General features: G+C 42.9%; 1 protein-coding gene across 17 annotated transcripts in view; it reads left to right on the forward strand.

Annotated features, from left to right (window-relative positions):
- Window positions 1–19,494, forward strand: part of EPB41L3 (erythrocyte membrane protein band 4.1 like 3) — a 265,820-nt gene that overhangs the window by 137,339 nt on the left and 108,987 nt on the right. For all 17 annotated transcript variants that reach the window (XM_061596036.1, XM_061595962.1, XM_061595905.1 and 14 more), the window contains one exon: window positions 3,053–3,250. In XM_061596036.1, the coding sequence (XP_061452020.1) occupies window positions 3,053–3,250 (198 nt within the window). The remainder of the gene's footprint in view (window positions 1–3,052; window positions 3,251–19,494) is intronic.

The following is a 19,494-nucleotide window of genomic DNA, read 5'->3' on the forward strand; positions in this document are numbered from 1 at the left end:
TCTGATTTCCTTTGCAATCTTAGTGAAGTTTCCTATAGGAAATCGTTTTCTTTTTTTCCATTTCTTTGAATATGTGAAGTACAGCAACACTTAGCAAAATTTACACTAAAAAACTCCAAACATAATTGTGGAATAATGGCACTGACTTCTGCAGAATAGTCTCCAGTGGACCTCAGGAGTGTCTCAATTTGCACAAGATAAAACAGTGGGAGGTGAAATATATTCTAGCAAAATGCTAGGTGTGCTCTATGTTTTTAATTGACTGCGTCCACCTTGCCTTAAATGAAGTGGTTTAAACATGCATCCTCTTTTTTCCAACAGCTAGAGTCATTGCTGAAGTAGCAACATATTGGAATCAGTCTGATTTTACATCAAACTGCAGTTTCAGATTCCACTGTTAGTGCACCCAAGATAGAAATAGAACATAACCTCCAATTTGAAATACAAAAAAATGCTGTCTTCACCATCATATGATACTGACCAATAAAAAGGCTTTGAAATTTGACACAGATTTCTAGGATGATTAATGAGGGAAATAAACTTTTCTAGTTTAGATTCTCTGTAGAACCATTAGTAACACAGGAAAGAAGCAAAGTAAGAAGAATACCAGCAAACATACAAAAATATAATTCTCTATCTTTCTTGATGGCAGATGTTGCCACCACTCACCATATGCTCAGAGGCACATGTTACCAAATTCTTCCAAGCTACACAGGAAGTGGATTGGACTGTGAAAGACCAACTCAAATGGTGTTTGTATTTTGACCAATTTGTAGGGCAGTACAATATCTCAGAGAGGAGGTCAGGTCTCCTGCTCCCCTGGTGCATTCACTATAGCTGCCCAATTTCCCTGTTTTTTAAAGTTGGATAGAAATAGCTGTGGGCTATAGGTGCGTTCTTAAACCGCAAGGTTTTTTGCCTATTAGTGAATAATACTTAAATTCTCTATTGCATTAACAACGGATGATGTTGGGAATTTATCATTTCACATTTTGAACCAAAATATATAGGTTTGTCTGGCTATAAGTAAATACTCAGGTCACCATAAAGAGAAGAGGACAGAAGGGAAATTTGCCTTTGTGAAAATTTGAGCAGTTTCAGTGTTGCTCTGGCTGGAGATACCTTGATCCAGAAAGAGCCTTAACACAACTTTTCTTCCTGTTAGATGTTAATTTATGGTGCCATTGGCCAGATCATCAAATTCCTTATGGAAATACATCACAAATAACCTCTGAAAAAGAGTTCATCACACATGAAAGAGTGTGCATTTATGCATGTAAAATGCAAAATAATATACCGAATGCAAGTTGTGTCTCCTTGGTCATTTTGCCCTAGATAACTGCATGAATAGGATATCAGGCCTCTTTAGAAAGATGAGACTTAATTCCCTGTGAAACTGTCTTGCTGCATGAACACATCTTGACAGTCTGGCATGCTGCTCTAATAGTTTCTGGCATGTTTTTGTGCACAACACAAATTAATTTAAAGTACTTCTGTGACAGTCTAACCTAGATAAATTCTTCCCAGATTAATTTTATCCTGCTTAGCTACTTCTAGACATTAGTACCCTACACACTCCTCTTTTAAAATAAGGCTCCTGTTTATAGTTCAAACTAGATATTCCAGAGCAGACATCTGTGTGTGTTTTCTGTGCACTACCCACTAGTTTTAACAAGTAGTTGTAATTCCTCTCTATATGTGCTGTACTATATTCAGTGTAGCCCTGGACTTGTCTACATATTGTGCAACACACGATTCTTCAATCTTCTGAAAGCAGATTCAGGCTTTTGGCTAGATTTGATTCATTCTCATGGAGACTTGTTACAATCAAGGAAATGGACTTGGAGGATTAATTTGTAATGAATGTCAGTTCTGCAAGCTGCTAACTTACTCTGAAGTCATTTCAAGCCGAATCACATAATGTTTTTTTATGATGGCCAGATGAAAATAAGATTTACTTTCTAAGCTTTAGGTAACATATTACTATGTTTCTGTTGCTGTTGAAATTCTGCTTCTGGACTAGTTGTGGAAGAGCTATGCACATTGATAGCTGTTACGAAAGTGCTGCTGCCATTGGAATGTAACTGCCAGGTGGGGAAAGCACACTGTGTTGGTTGGACTATAATAGTCACCCCCTGATTTCCTGAAAAGAGGTGTGTTGTATTCAGACATGTTAAATCTTTTAAACTCATGCCTCTTTAGACTGTTTTCCAACTGTTTATTCTTGCTTTATGGTTATTGGATTTTTAAATGGCTTTATTTCTTGTTGTGAGCTGCCTTGGTTTCCAACCCTACCTCACAGGGTTGTTGGAAAGACTACACACACACACTGCAGATGTATAAATACATACAGCCCATATAATAGTTTATTGTCAAACCAGTTGGTCATTGCAGAAAAATCAGTATTAGTTTTAAAAAAATCAGTATTAGTTTCCTACAGAATAAAAACTGTAATACCTAAGTAAGCCCTGCCTACTTGCTTTAAAATAGGACTGGAGGGGAGGGGGGACAGAAAAAGAACAAACACAATTCTTTTTTACATTCACTCCAAAGTCCCATTGATTTTCAGCACATTCATAACCATGTCTACTCAAAAGTAAATCCTATTGAATTCAATGGGATTTACTCTGGAGATTTAAAAGGTTTAACATGTCTCCCTTTTTATACCTTATGAATTAGGAATGTTACATGTAAATATTGTAATGTGTGTATATATATAATGTAACTAATGATAAAAATAAATTTATTAGAAACATAAAACTCTACACTCTCGCAAAAGTAAAAATATCTTATTGCAATTCTTCACCCTTTGCACTGTATGAAAGTAGTTATACAATGAAGCAGCAGTTTCATTGACTTGAAAGGCTTTTCAAAACATTGAATGAAGTTTTTCTGTTGCACTGTGGTTATGCTGCAATTTTAAAATGTGGTTCTAACTAGTCCTCTGTAAAGGACATCTGATTGTGCTTTGTGATTCTGAAAGCTCGCTATGATCAGCCATGCTTTTTTAAATCTGAAATTAGAACTTAATCTCCCTATTTTCTCTTTGTAGGCCACTGACAAAGAACGTGAATTTGCTGCTGCAGCGGCAAAACAACTGGAATACCAGCAATTTGAAGACGACAAGCTCTCTCAGAAATCATCCTCAAGCAAACTCTCCAGATCTCCTCTAAAGATTGTCAAAAAACTGAAAAACATGCAGTGCAAAGTAATCCTTCTAGATGGCTCGGAATATGGCTGTGAAGTGGAGGTAAATACTAGGGGCAGCGGAGGGTAGAGAGATGTTTCCTGTGTATGGTATTGAGTGTTTAGTCAATTAGTCAAAACTTGAATCTCTTTTATATTCAAAGGTTGTGTTTATAAGAGCACATGGTTATCGTCTGTTATTCAGTCTGGAATACTTGTAATAGGGGAAGAATAATATTTCTGCTCCAAAGGCTCTGTGTGATAACTCAACTTTTCAGCCTTTTCCTCAAAATATATTGGTGAGCAGTGTAGACCATCAGGAAGCATTAGCAAGAAAAAAAGCAATACAGATAGGGAGCTCTCCTGGTTCTTCTACACTGCATTTAGATTCAGACTTTTGCTTTTGCTTGACATATTCATTAAGGAAAAGCCTGTCTGGAATTTCACACTTGTATTGGATTTCTGTGATGAAAAGAAAGGTGGGGTCTAAATGTAATAAATAAATAAATATTCTCGGGGTACAGATCTTATTGGTAACTGTTCAGAAACAGCAAGCAATTTATTTAGCATCAAGAACATCCTTGTGAGGCAGTGGTGAAAAAAATCCAATTCTGTGCTAGGGGTTATTCATAAATAGACTGAAAATCAAACTCCCAACAAGATTGTAATGTCTGTATATAAATACGTTGTGGATATGTTTGCAATGCTGTTTATAGTTCTTGTCGCTCCATTTCAAGAGGAATATTAGAAGCTAGAAAAGGTGTAGAAAAGTGAAAGCAAGATGGTAAAAGGATTGGTGCACCTTCCTTATGAAGAAAAGTAATGTTTGGGGCTGTTTAGTTTAAGGGATGGGGACATGATAGAGGCTTATTAAGAAAGATAACTGGTTGGGACATGATAATGCTTATGAAAGTAAGCATATGGACAGAAAACGACTAGAGAACATGAGAGACATACTACATACTAGTAGAGTTCAAGGTCACGGAATGAAACTGATTGGCAGGCAGTGATTTGAATTTGTGATTGCAAACTGCTGATGACTGGTTGATTTAGAAGGGAAGTGTGATGCCTAATACCTATGGCCTAGGAGGCTCTCCGGTGTTAAATAAATAAAAGTACTAATTTTGGCCTAGTGGGGTTAACGCTACTACTTCTTGTTTTGCCATTTTTCCCTGGCTGGGCCAGGAACACCCTTAAACTTTATAAATTTGAACAAAGGGAGGAGGGTTGAGGATACGGTATGAAGGGGGAAGACAGCAGGGAAAGCTTTCTTCAATAAGGAAGCACACCATACTTCCACAGAATTCCCAAAATGGGGCTTACTTTATTCAGAGGCTAAAATGAAAGTTTGCAGATTGAAACAAGGATTAATTTATAGAACATACATTCCAGCTCAAATGAAAACAAACATATTACAATTCCTGCCTACCTTATTCCTATCACAAGGTTCACAAGGACAGGCTTAGAAGAAATCACCTAGCTTCTCTCTAGCTGATAAGTCTCAACTGTCAATGAAACTGCACCCCCCTCTCTCCCCCCTCCCCACAGATTCTGGTAAGGAGAAGGGACCTCCCAGTTTGACAGACAGCTCCTCAGGCCCAACGGTCAATCCTGCCAGATCACTTTGTCACCAGGAGCTTTAAAGATCATGGAGAAGAGGTTTATCAATGACTATTAGCAAGATAACTGAATTATATATAGGTTTAGAGGCAGTCTGCCACTGAATACCAGTTGCTATGTCCCGTTCCTACCACCCATTCCATGTGACTTAAAATTCTGTGTTATCAGCGAGGGCAAGGAACTGTCCAGGATATCTGACAGCAGGATAAGGTGTTTCTTCATTGCAAAGTAGGCTCCAATTGAGCAGCTTTGTAACTGGTTCAGTCTCTCCACCTCTTCTTGTCTGTAGTCAAGAGTCCTGATACGGAACACATTGTGAGCTTGGCTTCTTCATTAATAGGAATTAGAGATAGTTAGCCTCATGTCATGCCTGGTGGGCGGTGCACCTCAGGTTCTAGACTTCTGCTTAGACACCTGTGGTTCTGGAGGTGACCTTGGCAGATGGGGAGTGAGGTGGTGGTGATGCCAGTCAAGTATTGGTTGGTTGCGCAAGTCTCTGAGATTTTGTTCTGACTGAAGGTCAATAGATTGTCAGTAGAGTATATGCGTTCTAGGTTTGTCAGCACTGTTAGCAGCATAGGTCAAGAGCCTCTTTTAATACAAAACAGTTTCACTATTTTTCTCCTTTTGAGGATGGGAATGGGCTTTCCCATTGCTGGAAGGGATGACTAGGAAGAGTTTGTTTATTTGTTAATTTTATATCCTGACCTTTCTCCCGAAGGAGCTCAGGGTGATAAAAACACAAGTGATAAATAAAATATCTAAAAATAATTCCAGTACAGAAATAGTTCCCCTGTGCATCAAGTTCAGTTGGGAATAAAGGAGCAGAAGGATTTCAGAGTTCTTTGTCTAGGTTGCCTTGCTTTCTTTATGAATGGCATCGCAGCCCACTATCCCCCTCCACCCAGCACACACATCTTGGAACTAGCTGTCATAATGTTCCAAAATAGAATTAAGGTACTTGAACAGAAGGTTGTTCTGGCTTGGCATTTTTTCCTATTTAAGTAGAGTGCTGTGTTAATGTGGAGCTGTATAGGCATTGGGGCACAGTCAGGACTAAGCATTTCTTAACTTACCAAACAGTAATTGTGATGTGATAGATTAGCATTGTGGAACATTGGTTCCTATGTTTTCCGCATAACTGCACTTAAAGTTCATGATGCGTTTTAAGAAACCTTTATCGTTAAAATGTTGAATGTTAAATGTAATCTGAGGTGCAGGTATGAAGATAATGCAGTTCAGCTCAGCTGGAATTCTTAAAACGCTGGGTAATAGTAAATTTTGAAGCACGAACTGTACTGGGTCAAAGGGGCATGGCTAATTTTATTTGGTACAGAGAATTAATTTTAAAAGAAAGAGAACCAGAATGTCAGTGGGATGCTGATAACAGATTACAAAGATGGGTGGCACAGCCTTTATGGCTTACTTTATGGAAAGGGCCATAGCTCAGTGCCAAAGCATCCACTTTGCATACAGAAAGTCCAGGTTGAATCCTCAGCATCTTCAAGTAGGGCTCTTGCCTGAAACCCTGGAGAGCCACTACCATTAAGTGTTGACATTACAGAGTTAGATTGACTAATGGTTTGACTTGGTATAGAGTAGGTTCTTTCACTTCTGTGTACTGGACCAAGACTCCATGCAAGTAAATCCCATAGATATCACCCTGTAGTCCATTAACATTGGGAAAGGGTCCAGTAGAACTAAAGGGTAAAGTTTAAAAGAAACTAAATTGTGTGGAAATAATGAAGGTGATATTCAGAATATGATCTACAGAGTGGTTCAGTCTAATAATTTGTAGTGGCACTGACTCTCTGGGTCACTTTTACTTGTGCAATTTGGAAAGCAACCACTGTGGTGAACTTTAAATGCCTGCTGAAAACTTACTTGTTTTGTCAGGCTTTCCCTGGGCTCTTAATTTTCAGATCATACTGCTCAGTATTGGTTTTAATTTTTTGCTTGAACATTTATTGGATTTTTATTGCATTTTGATATTTTGTATTTACCTTTTGCTTGTGATTTTATGGTTGTAATCTGTGTGAACTTAATTAAGAAACTAAGTGGTATATAATCTATTAAAATAAATAATATTTGGGGACAGGGTTGGCAGAGACCAGATAAGCCTGTTTTGATGCAAGAGATACAAAGCAATGAAGCTTTCAGTTATGCACTGTAGAAGATATCACCAATAAGTTAGCAGGAGCAGAACAATTTACAGGTCTTTGATGCGGTACTGGGTTTTTGCAAATTCATTTGTATAGCAAACGTTCTAGACTGTATATTCCAGATGCCTTTTGGCAGGTAGAGATTCAGAAGTATTTTGGTATCCCTGCAACTTCAGAGGTATACCAAGGGGGATCCAAGATACATAAAATAATATTTTACCAGCAATTGTTGTTTCAGTAGCATATCATGATAACAAACTTGATTCTTATGCTTCATCTGCTTCTTCATATTAATTTTTTTCTTTGGGTATCATATACAAGTATAAAGAAATCCTATTTCTTTGGCCAAAAAACATGTCTCTGCCATGTGGGATTGTGGATAACATCTTGCTGCTGGGAAATAGAACTGGGGGTAACCTCTCACTGCTGAGACTGTTCTCACTAGCTGAGACATGCAGTAGTGTAGTGGCAAATTCAGAAGTGCAGGGTCCCTTCATAACAGTCACAGCCGTGCCCCCCTCACAGCCGTGCCCCCATAAAAGATTATGCAACTTTCTAAGATGATATAATAATCTGTCTAAGCTTGAATACTGCTTTAAAAGAAACTTCTCAGTAGCTAACATTCCCCTTTCTTGCTGATTGGCTCATAGGATGCTAGAGACATAGAGACCTGCTGGGACCTGGCTCCCAAAAAAGTAAGGGGTCTAAGATCCCTTGAGACTCTGGGCAACTACACCCCTGGTGTCATGATCTTACGATCTCTGGTGAGAGCTGGTACCCAAAGTCACTAGCTCGAGCTAGCTGTGAGAGTGCAGTTCTGTTAAGGCACTAGCAGGCCCTGGAACAGTCCATCCACAGAAGCTTCCTGGTTGGCCCACAAACACCTAAGCTGCTGCTGTGCCTTTCATATAAGAAGTTAGAATTTCTTTTGTCTAGTTGTCCCACATCTTGCTCTGACCTTACATCTTGGGTGGTGTGTTCTGCTGTTCCTAGTGGTGTCAGGTATCCTTGCTATCCTCAGCTTTGCTGGCAGAACTAGATGATAGCTTATTTTTATTGTATGGTTCAGTTCTCAACTGTGCTTTGATTATTATCAGTGATTTATACCTGTATCTTTAATGGGGTTCTGAGTGTTTATGATATTAATAATAATAATAATGATAATAATAATAATTTTATTGGCGGGATACAAATTAAATCAATAAATATTATTATTATTTTTTAAATTTATATCACATCCTTCCTCCCAGTAGGAGCACAGGGCAGCAAACAAAAACACTATAAAACTTCATAAAAATAGGCATTAAAACAAAACATCTTTAAAAACATCTTTTTCAAAAAAAGCTTTAAAAACATCTTTAAAAAGCAGTTCCATCACAGATGCAGACTGGGATAAGGTCTCTACTTAAAAGGCTTGTTGAAAGAGGAAGGTCTTTAGTAGGCACCAAAAAGATAACAAAGGTGGCACCTGTCTAATATTTAAGGGGAGGGAATTCCACAGGGTAGATGCCAGTCTACTAAAGGTCTGCTTCCTATGTTGTGCAGAACGGACCTCCTGATAAGATGGTATCTGCAGGAGACCCTCACCTGCAGAGTGTAGTGATCGACTGGGTATATAAGGGGTAAGATGATATTTCAGGTATACTGGTCCCAAGCTATATATTTTTATTTATTTATTATTTAACTTGTATCCTGCCCTTCCTCCCAGCAGGAGCCCAGGGCGGCAAACAAAGCGCTACAAACTCTTTAAAACATCATAAAAAACAGATCTTAAAATACATTAAAACAAAACAGCATTAAAAACATTTTAAAAAAAACTTTAAAAAAGGGTTAAAAACATTATTAAAAAACATATTAAGCAATTCTAACACAGATGCAGACTGGGATAGGTCTCAACCTAAAAGGCTTGTGGAAAGAGGAAAGTAGGGCTTTGTACACCAAAACCAGAACCTTGAACTTAGCCTGGTAGCTTTTTAATAAAGCTACCTCATACTTATTGCTGTGTGTTTTTTCAGGTAAGCCTTGGTACTAAAACCAGCACCATGGTCTTTTGGCTAACTGCTACTGAATAGTTACTTTGGCTTGGGGCTCCAAGAAGCAGAGAGTCTGGTCTTTTAGCTCTTGTCTCTTTGGAATCCTAAGGACATCCATTTAACAAGGTTTGAGAGTCTCCTAGCCCCAACTGATAGGCAGAAGGAGTGATGGCAGCGTGATCCCTACCTTACAGGATTAATTTTGGTTACTTTCCAGATCTGGGGTAAGATTGGGAACTGTAGGATGCCTTACAAGATCTGTAGTTTACAGAATTTTGGGACCCAGTGATCTTGACAATGTGTATTACCAGCATATAAATTATTGTTAATATTTCTAAAAAAAGTTACTGCTTTCAGCTGCCATTCTGCCTGGCTGCAACAGCACAGGGAGAAATGGAAGCAGGGCCTTCTCTATTGGCTCCTCCCTCAACTACCATCTGGCAGCAGCCATTACATCTGGCTGCAGCAAAGGGAAAGATGCCACTTGGGCACAGTCAGAGAGATGGGAAGTAGGGCCCACTCCAACAGGCCTGAAGAGAGATCAGACCTATCTGGCTCATCTCTGCTTCCACTTCTGTTGTTTCCTGTTGTTGACTGTTGCTTCCATTCAATCTGCTTATTATAAGAACTTGGAAATTTTAATAATTAGTACTTCTCCCCCCCTTTCCCTGCCCATCTTTATTTATTTATTTATTTAACCTAGTTTTTGCCTATTCTTCATTGCAAAGCAATTTTGGAGTGGGTTACAGCTAAGACTTTCACATTCACAATGTAAGGGGTGCCCTACTGGGATCCACGAAAGGGAGAAGCTGAAGTAGCACATTTGGGGCTGTTGCAGCCCAGTTGCTTCAAATTAAGCATAAAACATGTGTGGTATGGGTTGCATGTATGTGTGAGGAGGTGTGTGTACATGCTTGCTTCTGTCTCTCTGTATGTAATTTAATAAAAGTTAAGAAACTGTCCTAAACACTATCGTTTTAGTACATAATATTCTTTTGAGAGCTCTGTTGCTGATATCATGAGAAAAGGCCCTAATTTGGTCTGCTTTCAGAATGAGGACTAGGTTACCAATCTTCTTATCAGGATTTAGCAATCCTTTGGTTGCTGAGGCTTTTCTTTCTTCCTTTAGATTGTTGTTGTTGTTATGTGCCTTCAAGTCGATTACGACTTACGGCGACCCTATGAATCGGTGACCTCCAAGAGCATCTGTCGTGAACTGCCCTGTTCAGACCTTGTAAGTTCAGGTCTGTGGCTTCCTTTATGGAATCAATCCATCTCTTCTTTGGCCTTCCTCTTTTTCTACTCCCTTCTGTTTTTCCCAGCATTATGGTCTTTTCTAGTGAATCATGTGTTTTCCATAGGTGGACTGCCATCAAGCGGGTTATAGCTCCACCTATCGTCCAAAGGCAAGAATGTTTTTGAAGTCAAGACTAGGGGCGTCAGGCCCCTCCCACTCTCCAGTTCATTCTTGCCTTTGTCCGTGCAAGTTGGATATATAGCTTAGCGTCTAGATAAGTTTTTGTGTATTCGTGTGACAGGGTGTGGAGGTTTTGTGTGTGTATTCCATGTTATTTCCTTCCCTCTGTCTTTTACTTTAGAGTCTGTGGGACTGACTGTACTTTGTTTGTCTTTGTACTTAAGGGGGATCCCCTTTTTGTCTATTTTTTCCCCTCAATCCCTAACTATTTACTGGGAGACCGCGGCTGCGGTTCTCCCTTCCTAAGGCGGCGGACACAGCCTTGTTATGGGAGCTTGCGGCTGCAGCTCCCTGCCTAGCCGAACGGCGATTCTGGGAGACCACGGCTGCGGTTCTTCCTTCCTCAGCCGGCGGACACAGACTTAATCCAGGAGCTTGTGGCTGCAGCTCTCTGCCTTGCGGCGCCGCTCTTTTTTCAACTCGCCGCCTATTTTCGTGGCAGTTCCCTTAGTTTTTTCTCCAGAGCCTGTGGCTGCGGCTCTTTCTACTTTCAGTGTCCCTTTCTGGTTGGGCTACCCCGCCTCCCCTGGCTCGTTCTGCGGCATTTTAAATCTCGCCGCGACTGCCTTCGGAGCCTGTGGCTGCAGCTCCTTATTCCCCTCGCTTGCTGAGTCTGTCCCGCGGCTGTAGAGATCTGGCTCGCTCTCTAAGCCGTGATAGCGCTTCTCAGCCCCGTGGCTCCAGAGCGTTTTTTGAGGCCGTTTTTTTAGCTCGCTGGTGCTCCCCTGTGACTGCCATTGCTTCTTCATCGCCCCAAGCCTTTCTGATTGGCTAATTTTCCCGCTCTTTTTGCGGGCGCCATTTTGTTCCTCCCCCTTTTTTCCCGCCCTTTCTGTTTGGTCCTTTCTGTAGTAAAGGATTCTGTTTTAGGCCTTTTCTGTCAGTTTCTGCCTTTTCTGTCAGTTTCTGTGTGTATGCTGCAGAGCAGAACCTCTATAAGCCTGCTATAAGTTCTTCAACACAAACTGCTGCCTGAAGCTGACTATTGAAGCTGTTTCGTGTATCCAGCCTAGTTGGAACTGTGCATTCTGCCCCATCTGTGGCCGTGTGCAAAGCCTGTTTGGAACTGTGCATTCTGCCCCATCCGTGGCCGTGTACCAAGGCAGTTTGAAATTGTACATTCTGCGTATACTCAGGCTGTCTGGAACTGTACATTCTGCCCCATCCGTGGCCGTGTACCAAGGCTGTTTGATCTGTACATTCTGCCCCATCCGTGGCCGTGTACCAAGGCTGTTGATACTGTACATTCTGCCCCATCCGTGGCCGTGTACCAACGCTGTTGAAATTGTACATTCTGCCCCATCCGTGGCCGTGTACTTAGCCTTCTGAGCCGGTGCATTCTGCCCCATCCATGGCCGTGTACTGAACCCCCTAGAAAATATATGATGGCGGAACAGCCAACTCAGGCAACCAAGCCGAAACAATCTAAGGTGGCCAAGCATAAGCACACCAAAGCGGTTGCCAAAACAAAACATCTATCCAGCCACAGCACAACCAAGCAGTTAACGAATCTATTTCACTCTCCGACTGCATCCTCCGAGGAGGAGGACTTTGCTGGGTTTCCTGACCAACCAGGAGCCAGCCACCCTCCTCCCGTATTACCACCTAGGGCTTATTCATCTTCACAGCCTGCTGAGCCATCCATAACGTTGCCTCTACAAGCGCAACGATCTACCTCACCGGGGCTGCAGCTGTCTCATGAGTTCATATCACAACTACAAGACATAAACACAGTCACAGTCACAAGTCCCCGCCATTCCTCAGCGCAGTGTGGACCACTATGTACGCAATGAGGCTGATCCATCATGCTCTCCAAATCCTTTTGACATTGCCAGGGGCAGGTTTGTTGATGACGTTTTTTGTGGGGAGGAGTCACCATTTGCTGTGCAAGCCGAAGGAGACGAATGGAGTGATCAGTCGGAACATGAGGAGGATACATCTTATCACCTGTTTGATGCCTTAGATTATCAGCCCCTTGCTCGCAGAGTATTGAACACCCTTGCTCTCCAATCTACACAACCTGCAGCTGCCACTCCCGCTATTAAAGGGGCCAGGGTCTTGAAATCCCCCACACCAGCAGAGCACTACCTTCCTGTGCCAGATCCTATTGCTAAGCTGGCCAAGGACGAATGGTCTCATCCATTACAAACACGCCATTTTAACGCCCTTGCGGACAGACTTTACTCTTTGGCTCCGGACTTTACAAGCAGACTGGCCGTCCCTGGCATAGACGAGCTGATCTCCAGTCTAGTCTCTAGATCCCTTTTGCCAAGGGAAGGAGATTCACATTTAAAGGACGCCACTGAGCGGAGGCTGGACTTTGCCTTACGCAAGAATCATGAGGCCACTGCTTTTTCCATGCGAGCCTCTGCATCAGCTTCCATCTTTTCCAGGGCAGCGATGATGTGGTTGGATGACCTCTTAGATGATCCTAATCCCGATCCTGTCTCTCTGAGGAGGTCACTGATGAAATTGCGCAAGACAGCGGTGTTTGTGGCTGATGCCACCTTGGACGCAAATCAGCTGGGAGCACGAGCTATGGCAGCTCAGGTAGTCGCTCGACAGACCCTCTGGCTTCGTCACTGGCAAGCGGACTCTACAGCCAGAGTTAATTTATCAAGGGCACCTTATTCCGGCTCATTACTCTTCGGCGAGGAAGCCCTAAAGGCAGTGCTTGTTGACCCCAAGGATGCTCGAAAGCCTGTCTTGGCCACTGTCAGGAACGTTGATCGCAGGCCTTTCAGACGTTTCACCTCATGCCGCACGACCCAGCCCTTTCGAGGAACGCGGCCCGGCGGACGAGGCCGCGATTTCCGAACTTATGATTTCCGTCCCTCCAGGGGAGTCTGGAACAGACGTTTCCCAGGCAGAGGTCAGTACCAGGGTCGCAGAGGTACCTCAGCGTCCTCATATAGGGGAGGGTCTCGCCAGCACAGACAGTACTGACGCGATATCGGTCGGGGGCAGACTGCTTCTGTTTGGAGACCATTGGCTGCGTCTGACTCAGGTATCCTGGATCAGAGATCTTTTTTGTTATGGCTATGCACTACAGTTTTCGGCAATCCCTCCGGACAGATTTCATCCCTCCCCTTGTCCCAGGGCACCAGCCAGGCACTGCATCATGCAGACAGCCATACATCACCTCTTGGACACAGCGGCGATAGAGCCAGTCCCTACGACAGAGAGGTTGGAAGGGGTGTACTCCCTCCTATTTGCTGTGCCCAAACGAGATCTGTCATGGAGGGCGGTGTTGGACCTCAAGTTCATCAACCATTTTGTAAAGTATCCCAGGTTCAAAATGGAATCCCTCCACTCCATTACAGAAAGCCTTCAAGAAGGAGACTTCCTGGCTTCTATCGACCTAAAGGAAGCATATCTCCATGTGCCTATTTGCATAGCCCACAGAAAATTCCTTCGGTTTGCTTTCGGCCCCCAGCATTTTCAATATCGAGCGATGCCGTTCGGCCTCCCATCTGCCCCGAGAGTATTTACCAAGGTGCTACTCATACTAGTGGCTTACCTCCGGCTTCAAGGGGTCCATATCTACCCCTACTTGGATGATCTTTTAATACGGGCGAGTTCCAGGGAGCTGGCTCATCGCCATCTAACGCTCACGCTCCATGTCTTGCAGGCCTACGGCTGGTAGTCAATTTTGACAAAAGCCATCTCCAACCAACCCAACGCCTACAACATCTAGGGGCGATGTTGGACACCCTGCAGGCGACGGTGTTCCTGTCTCCAGACCGCATAAATGCTATCACAGACATCGCATGGTCTCTGATGCACCACGCAACCGCAGACGTCATGCTTCTAGCCAGGACTCTCAGAATGTTGGTGTCCACCATCCATATTGTGCCATGGGCTCGAGCTCATACTCGCCAACTCCAGTAGGCTTTGTTGCCGTTTCAGCAGGACATTGCTAGGTCAAATCATCGAGCAATTCCCTTGAGCCCCGCACTGCGTCTTTCATTCCGCTGGTGGACGAGGGTCCAACATCTCACCCAGGGCACTCCGTTCAGAGAACCCCGCAGGACTGTTATCACCACAGATGCCAGTCTCCTCGGCTGGGGAGCCCACTGCAACTCCCAGTTCGTTCAGGGGTTTGGACCACAGCAGAGCAGACTCAGAGCATCAATTGGCTAGAACTGAAGGCTGTCCACCTAGGTCTGCTCCATTTTCAGTCTCTGTTCCACTTGGACCATGTTCTCATTCGAACGGACAACATGTGTGCCAAATCTCATTTAAACAGACAAGGGGGGACCAGGTCCCGTCCTCTGCAGAACCTAGCTTCCCTCATATTTGACTGGGCAGAGCAACGTCTGCAATCCTTGAAAGCAGAACATCTCAGAGGAATTTGGAATGTGACAGCAGACAGGCTCAGCAGACAACAGGTCTTTCCAGCAGAATGGAAACTTCATCCGACCATTTTCCATCTTCTCCAATGTCGGTTCGGCGTCTTCTCAGTCGATCTATTTGCCTCCAGTCGCAATTGCCAGCTACCCAGGTACTTTGCTTGATACCTGGACATGACAGCGGTGGATGCCCTGTCGCTACCGTGGCCGGATGGCCTATTGTACGCCTTCCCTCCAGTACCACTGTTAGCCAGAACCTTGAGAAAGGCGTGATGTGAGAGGACCAAACTGGTTCTGATAGCTCCATATTGGCCCTGTCGACTGTGGTTGTCGGATCTCCTTGCCATGTCAGTGATGGACCCTTGGACACTCCCGGTCAGGCCAGACCTCTTATCCCAGGGCCCAATCTTGCATCAGGATCCCAATTGGCTCAAGCTAACAGCGTGGCTTTTGAACGGGGACATTTAAGGTCTGCTGGCCTCTCTGACGCTGTTATTGACATTATCTTGGCCTCGAGACAACCATCCACCACCCGTATATATCAACATACTTGGGTGGCATTCTCCAGGTGGTGTCAGTCCCAGCACCTTGATCCTTCCCAGGCCACAATACAACAGGGGCTGCAATTCCTTCATAGGGGCCTCCTGATGGGACTTAGACCCAACACCTTACGTAGACATGCGTCCACTCTGTCGTCCATTCTCTCAGTGTCCTCCACTGGTGCTCCTATTGCCTCGCACCCGTTCATCAAACGTTTTCTGAGGGGAACCGCGTTACGCTCACCGGCTGTAGTCCACCGTTTTCCCTCATGGAGTTTGTCGAAGGTCCTACAGGCTTTACAACGCCCTCTGTTCGAGCCCCTTAGGACTGTGCCTTTACGTCTGTTGTCATTCAAGGTCCTGTTCCTGATCTCAATCACCTCTGCGAGACGAATTTTGGAATGGGGCGCATTGTCTTCTGCCCACCATCTCTGTGTCTTTCACAAGGACTCTGTTGTGCTGAAGACTGATCCTTCCTTCCGTCCCAAGGTCAATTCAGTTTTCCATTGCAGTCAGGACATTGTTCTTCCTTCATTTTGTCCGAATCCTACCCATCCTCTAGAGAAGGCTTGGCATTCATTGGATGTTCGGAGGGCTCTCAAGACCTACCTGTCTAGGACCCAGGATATACGACGGACTGAGTCTTTGTTTGTATCCTTTCATCCACGTTCTATGGGGCATAAAGTAGCTAATTCCACCTTATCCCGCTGGTTGCGTGCATGTATTACCTTAGCCTATGAGTCCCTTAAGCTGCCACTTCCAGCTAGTATAACAGCTCATTCCACTAGGTCAGCGGCCACTACGGCTGCATTTGCTACTAACGCTCCTGTTGCTGATATTTGCAGAGCTGCTGTTTGGTCTACCCCTCACTCGTTTATAAGGCATTACAAAATAGATCGTTATGCCTCTGCCGATGCCTCTTTTGGCAGACAAGTGTTGCAACAGGTTCTTAATGATGATTAGGATGTGGGTGGTCCCTCCCTGTTATGGGCTTCTTTGGTACATCCCGCTTGATGGCAGTCCTCCTATGGAAAATGGACCATTGGTCTCACCTGAAGGGTGATTTTCATAGGAGGACTGCCATCACAACCCTCCCAGTTGGAGGATACCTACATTTTTTGGGGTTTTTTTCATATATTCCTGTTACGCTATTATATTAGATTTCCTAGTGAAGTCAAGACTGCTATTAATGTTATCTCGCCATGTTAGAGTCATATTATTATTATTATTGCTATTGTGTTATGTCTTTGCTGGTAGGCCCGTTGGCCTTTTCTCCTGCATTTTTAGATATCTCTCTTTGGACTCGCTGTGAATGAACTGGAGAGTGGGAGGGGCCTGACGCCCCTAGTCTTGACTTCAAAAACATTCTTGCCTTCGGACGATAGGTGGAGCTATAACCCGCTTAATGGCAGTCCTTCTATGAAAATCACCTTTCAGGTGAGACCAATGGTCCATTCTCATGATGTGTCCAAAGTATGGTAGCCTCAGTTTCATCATTTTAGCTTCTAGTGACAGTTCTGGTTTAATTTGTTCTAACACCCAATTATTTGTCTTTTTTGCAGTCCATGGTAAGCGCAAAGCTCTCCTCCAACACCACATTTCAAATGAGTTGATTTTTCTCTTACCCGCTTTTTTCACTGTCCAACTTTCACATCCATACATAGAGATTGGGAATACCATGGTCTGAATAATCCTGACTTTGGTGTTCAGTGATACATCTTTGCATTTGAGGACCTGTTCTAGTTCTCTCACAGCTGCCCTCCCGAGTCCTAGCCTTCTTCTGATTTCTTGACTATTGTCTCCATTTTGGTTAATGACTCTGCCAAGGAATTGATAATCCTTGACAAGTTCAATGTCCTCATTGCCAACTTTCAAGTTACATAAATCTTCTGTTGTCATTACTTTAGTCTTTTTGACATTCAGCTGTAGTCTTGCTGTTGTGCTTTTCTCTTTAACTTTCATCAGCATTCGTTTCAAATCATTACTGCTTTCTGCTAGTAGTATTGTATCATTTGCATATCTTAAATTATTGATATTTCTCCCTCCAATTTTCACACCTCCTTCATCTTGGTCCAATCCTGCTTTCTGTATGATATGTTCTGCGTACATCCCTGTCTCACACCCTTTCCGATGTTGAACCAATCGGTTTCTCCATATTCTGTCCTTACAGTCGCCTCTTGTCCAGAGTATAGGTTGTGCATCAGGACGATCAGATGCTGTGGCACCCCCATTTCTTTTAAAGCATTCCATAGTTTCTCATGATCTACACCAGCCTTTTTCAGCCAGTGTGCCTCCAGATGTTGTTGAACCACAACTCCCATCAGCCTCAGCCAGCATTGCCAATGGTCAGGAAAGATGGGAGTTGTGGTCCAACAACATCTATAGGTACACTGGTTTTGAAAGGCTGATCTACACAGTCAAAGGCTTTGCTGTAATCTATAAAGCACAGGTTGATTTTCTTCTGAAATTCCTTGGTCCATTCCATTATCCAATGTATGTTTGCGATATGATCTCTGGTGCCTCTTCCCTTTCTAAATCCAGCTTGGACGTCTGGCATTTCTTGCTCCATATATGATAAGAGCCTTTGTTGTAGAATCTTGAGCATTACTTTACTTGCATGGGATATTAAGGCAATAGTTCGATAGTTACTGCATTCTCTGGGATCCCCTTTCTTTGGAATTGGGATATATATTGAACGTTTCCAGTCTGTGGGCCATTGTTTAGTTTGTTGACATATTTGTTGACAGTTTTTTGTCAAAATTTGGACAGATTCAGTCTCAGTAGCTTGTAGCAACTCTATTGGTATGCCATCTGTTCCTGGTGATTTGTTTCTTCCAAGTATTTTAAGAGCAGCTTTTACCTCACATTCTACAATTTTTGGTTCTTCATCATACGGTTCCTCCTTGAATGAATCTGTCATCCTTGCATCTCTTTTATAGAGTTCTTCAGTGTATTGCTTCCATCTTCCTTTTATTTCATCTCGGTTGTTCCCCTGTTGATTATTCAACATCCCTACTCTTGGTTTAAATTTCCCTTTCATTTCTCTAATCTTTTGGAATAGGGCTCTTGTTCTTCCCTTTTTGTTGTCCTCTTCTATTTCTGTACAATAACTATTGTAATAATTTTTTGTCCGTACATACTAGTTGCTGTATTGTTGCATTTAGCATTGTGACCGTGTTTCTGTCGCCTTTTGCTTTTGCTTTCCTTCTCTCTTTGACATTTTAAGTGTTTCTTCAGTCATCCATTGAGGTCTTTCTCTCTTTTTAACTAGAGCTATTGTCTTTTTGCATTCTTCCCTGATAATGTCTCTGACTTCACTCCATAGTTCTTCTGGTTCTCTGTCAACTAAGTTTAAAACCTCAAATCTGTTCCTTATTTGATCTTTATATTCTTCTGGGATGTTATTTAAATTGCATTTTGGCATTATGAGTGCTTTGTTGTTCTTCTTTAGCTTTACTTTGATTTTCGATATGACCATTTCATGGTCTGTACTGCAGTCTGCTCCTGGTCTTGGTTTTGCCAAAAGTATGGAACTTCTCCATCTTCTGCTAGCAATTATATAATCAATTTGATTCCTATATTGACCATCTGGTGATGTCCACGTGTACAGTCGTCTTTTCGGTTGCTCAAAAAATGTGCTTGCAAGAAACAAATTATTGACTTAACAGAATTCAATGAGTCTTTTTCCTGCTTCATTTCTGTCTCCTAAGCCCCATTTCCCCACAATTCCTAGTTCTTCTCTGTTCCCTACTTTTGCATTCCAGTCCCCCATGATTACCAGAACATCTTTTGGTCTGTGATCAACTTCCTCCTGTACTTCTGCATAAAATCTCTCAAATTCCTCTTCTGCATTTGCTGTTGGAGTGAAGACTTGGATGATGGTTATGTTAATAGGTTTCCCATTTAATCTCATTGATATCACTCACTCAGACCTTGCGTTGTAGCTCCTAGTTGCTTTTGCTACATCACTTCTCACTATTAAAGCAACCCCATTTCTTCTTGATTTCTCATTTCCTGCATAAAATATTTTGTAGTTGCCTGATTGAAAATGTCCCATTCCTGTCCATTTTAATTCACTCACACCAAGTATTGTAATGTTGATACGTTCCATTTCATGCTTGACAA

This window comes from Rhineura floridana, chromosome 1, assembly GCF_030035675.1.
Source record: "Rhineura floridana isolate rRhiFlo1 chromosome 1, rRhiFlo1.hap2, whole genome shotgun sequence".
Classification (NCBI taxonomy): Eukaryota; Metazoa; Chordata; class Lepidosauria; order Squamata; family Rhineuridae; genus Rhineura; species Rhineura floridana.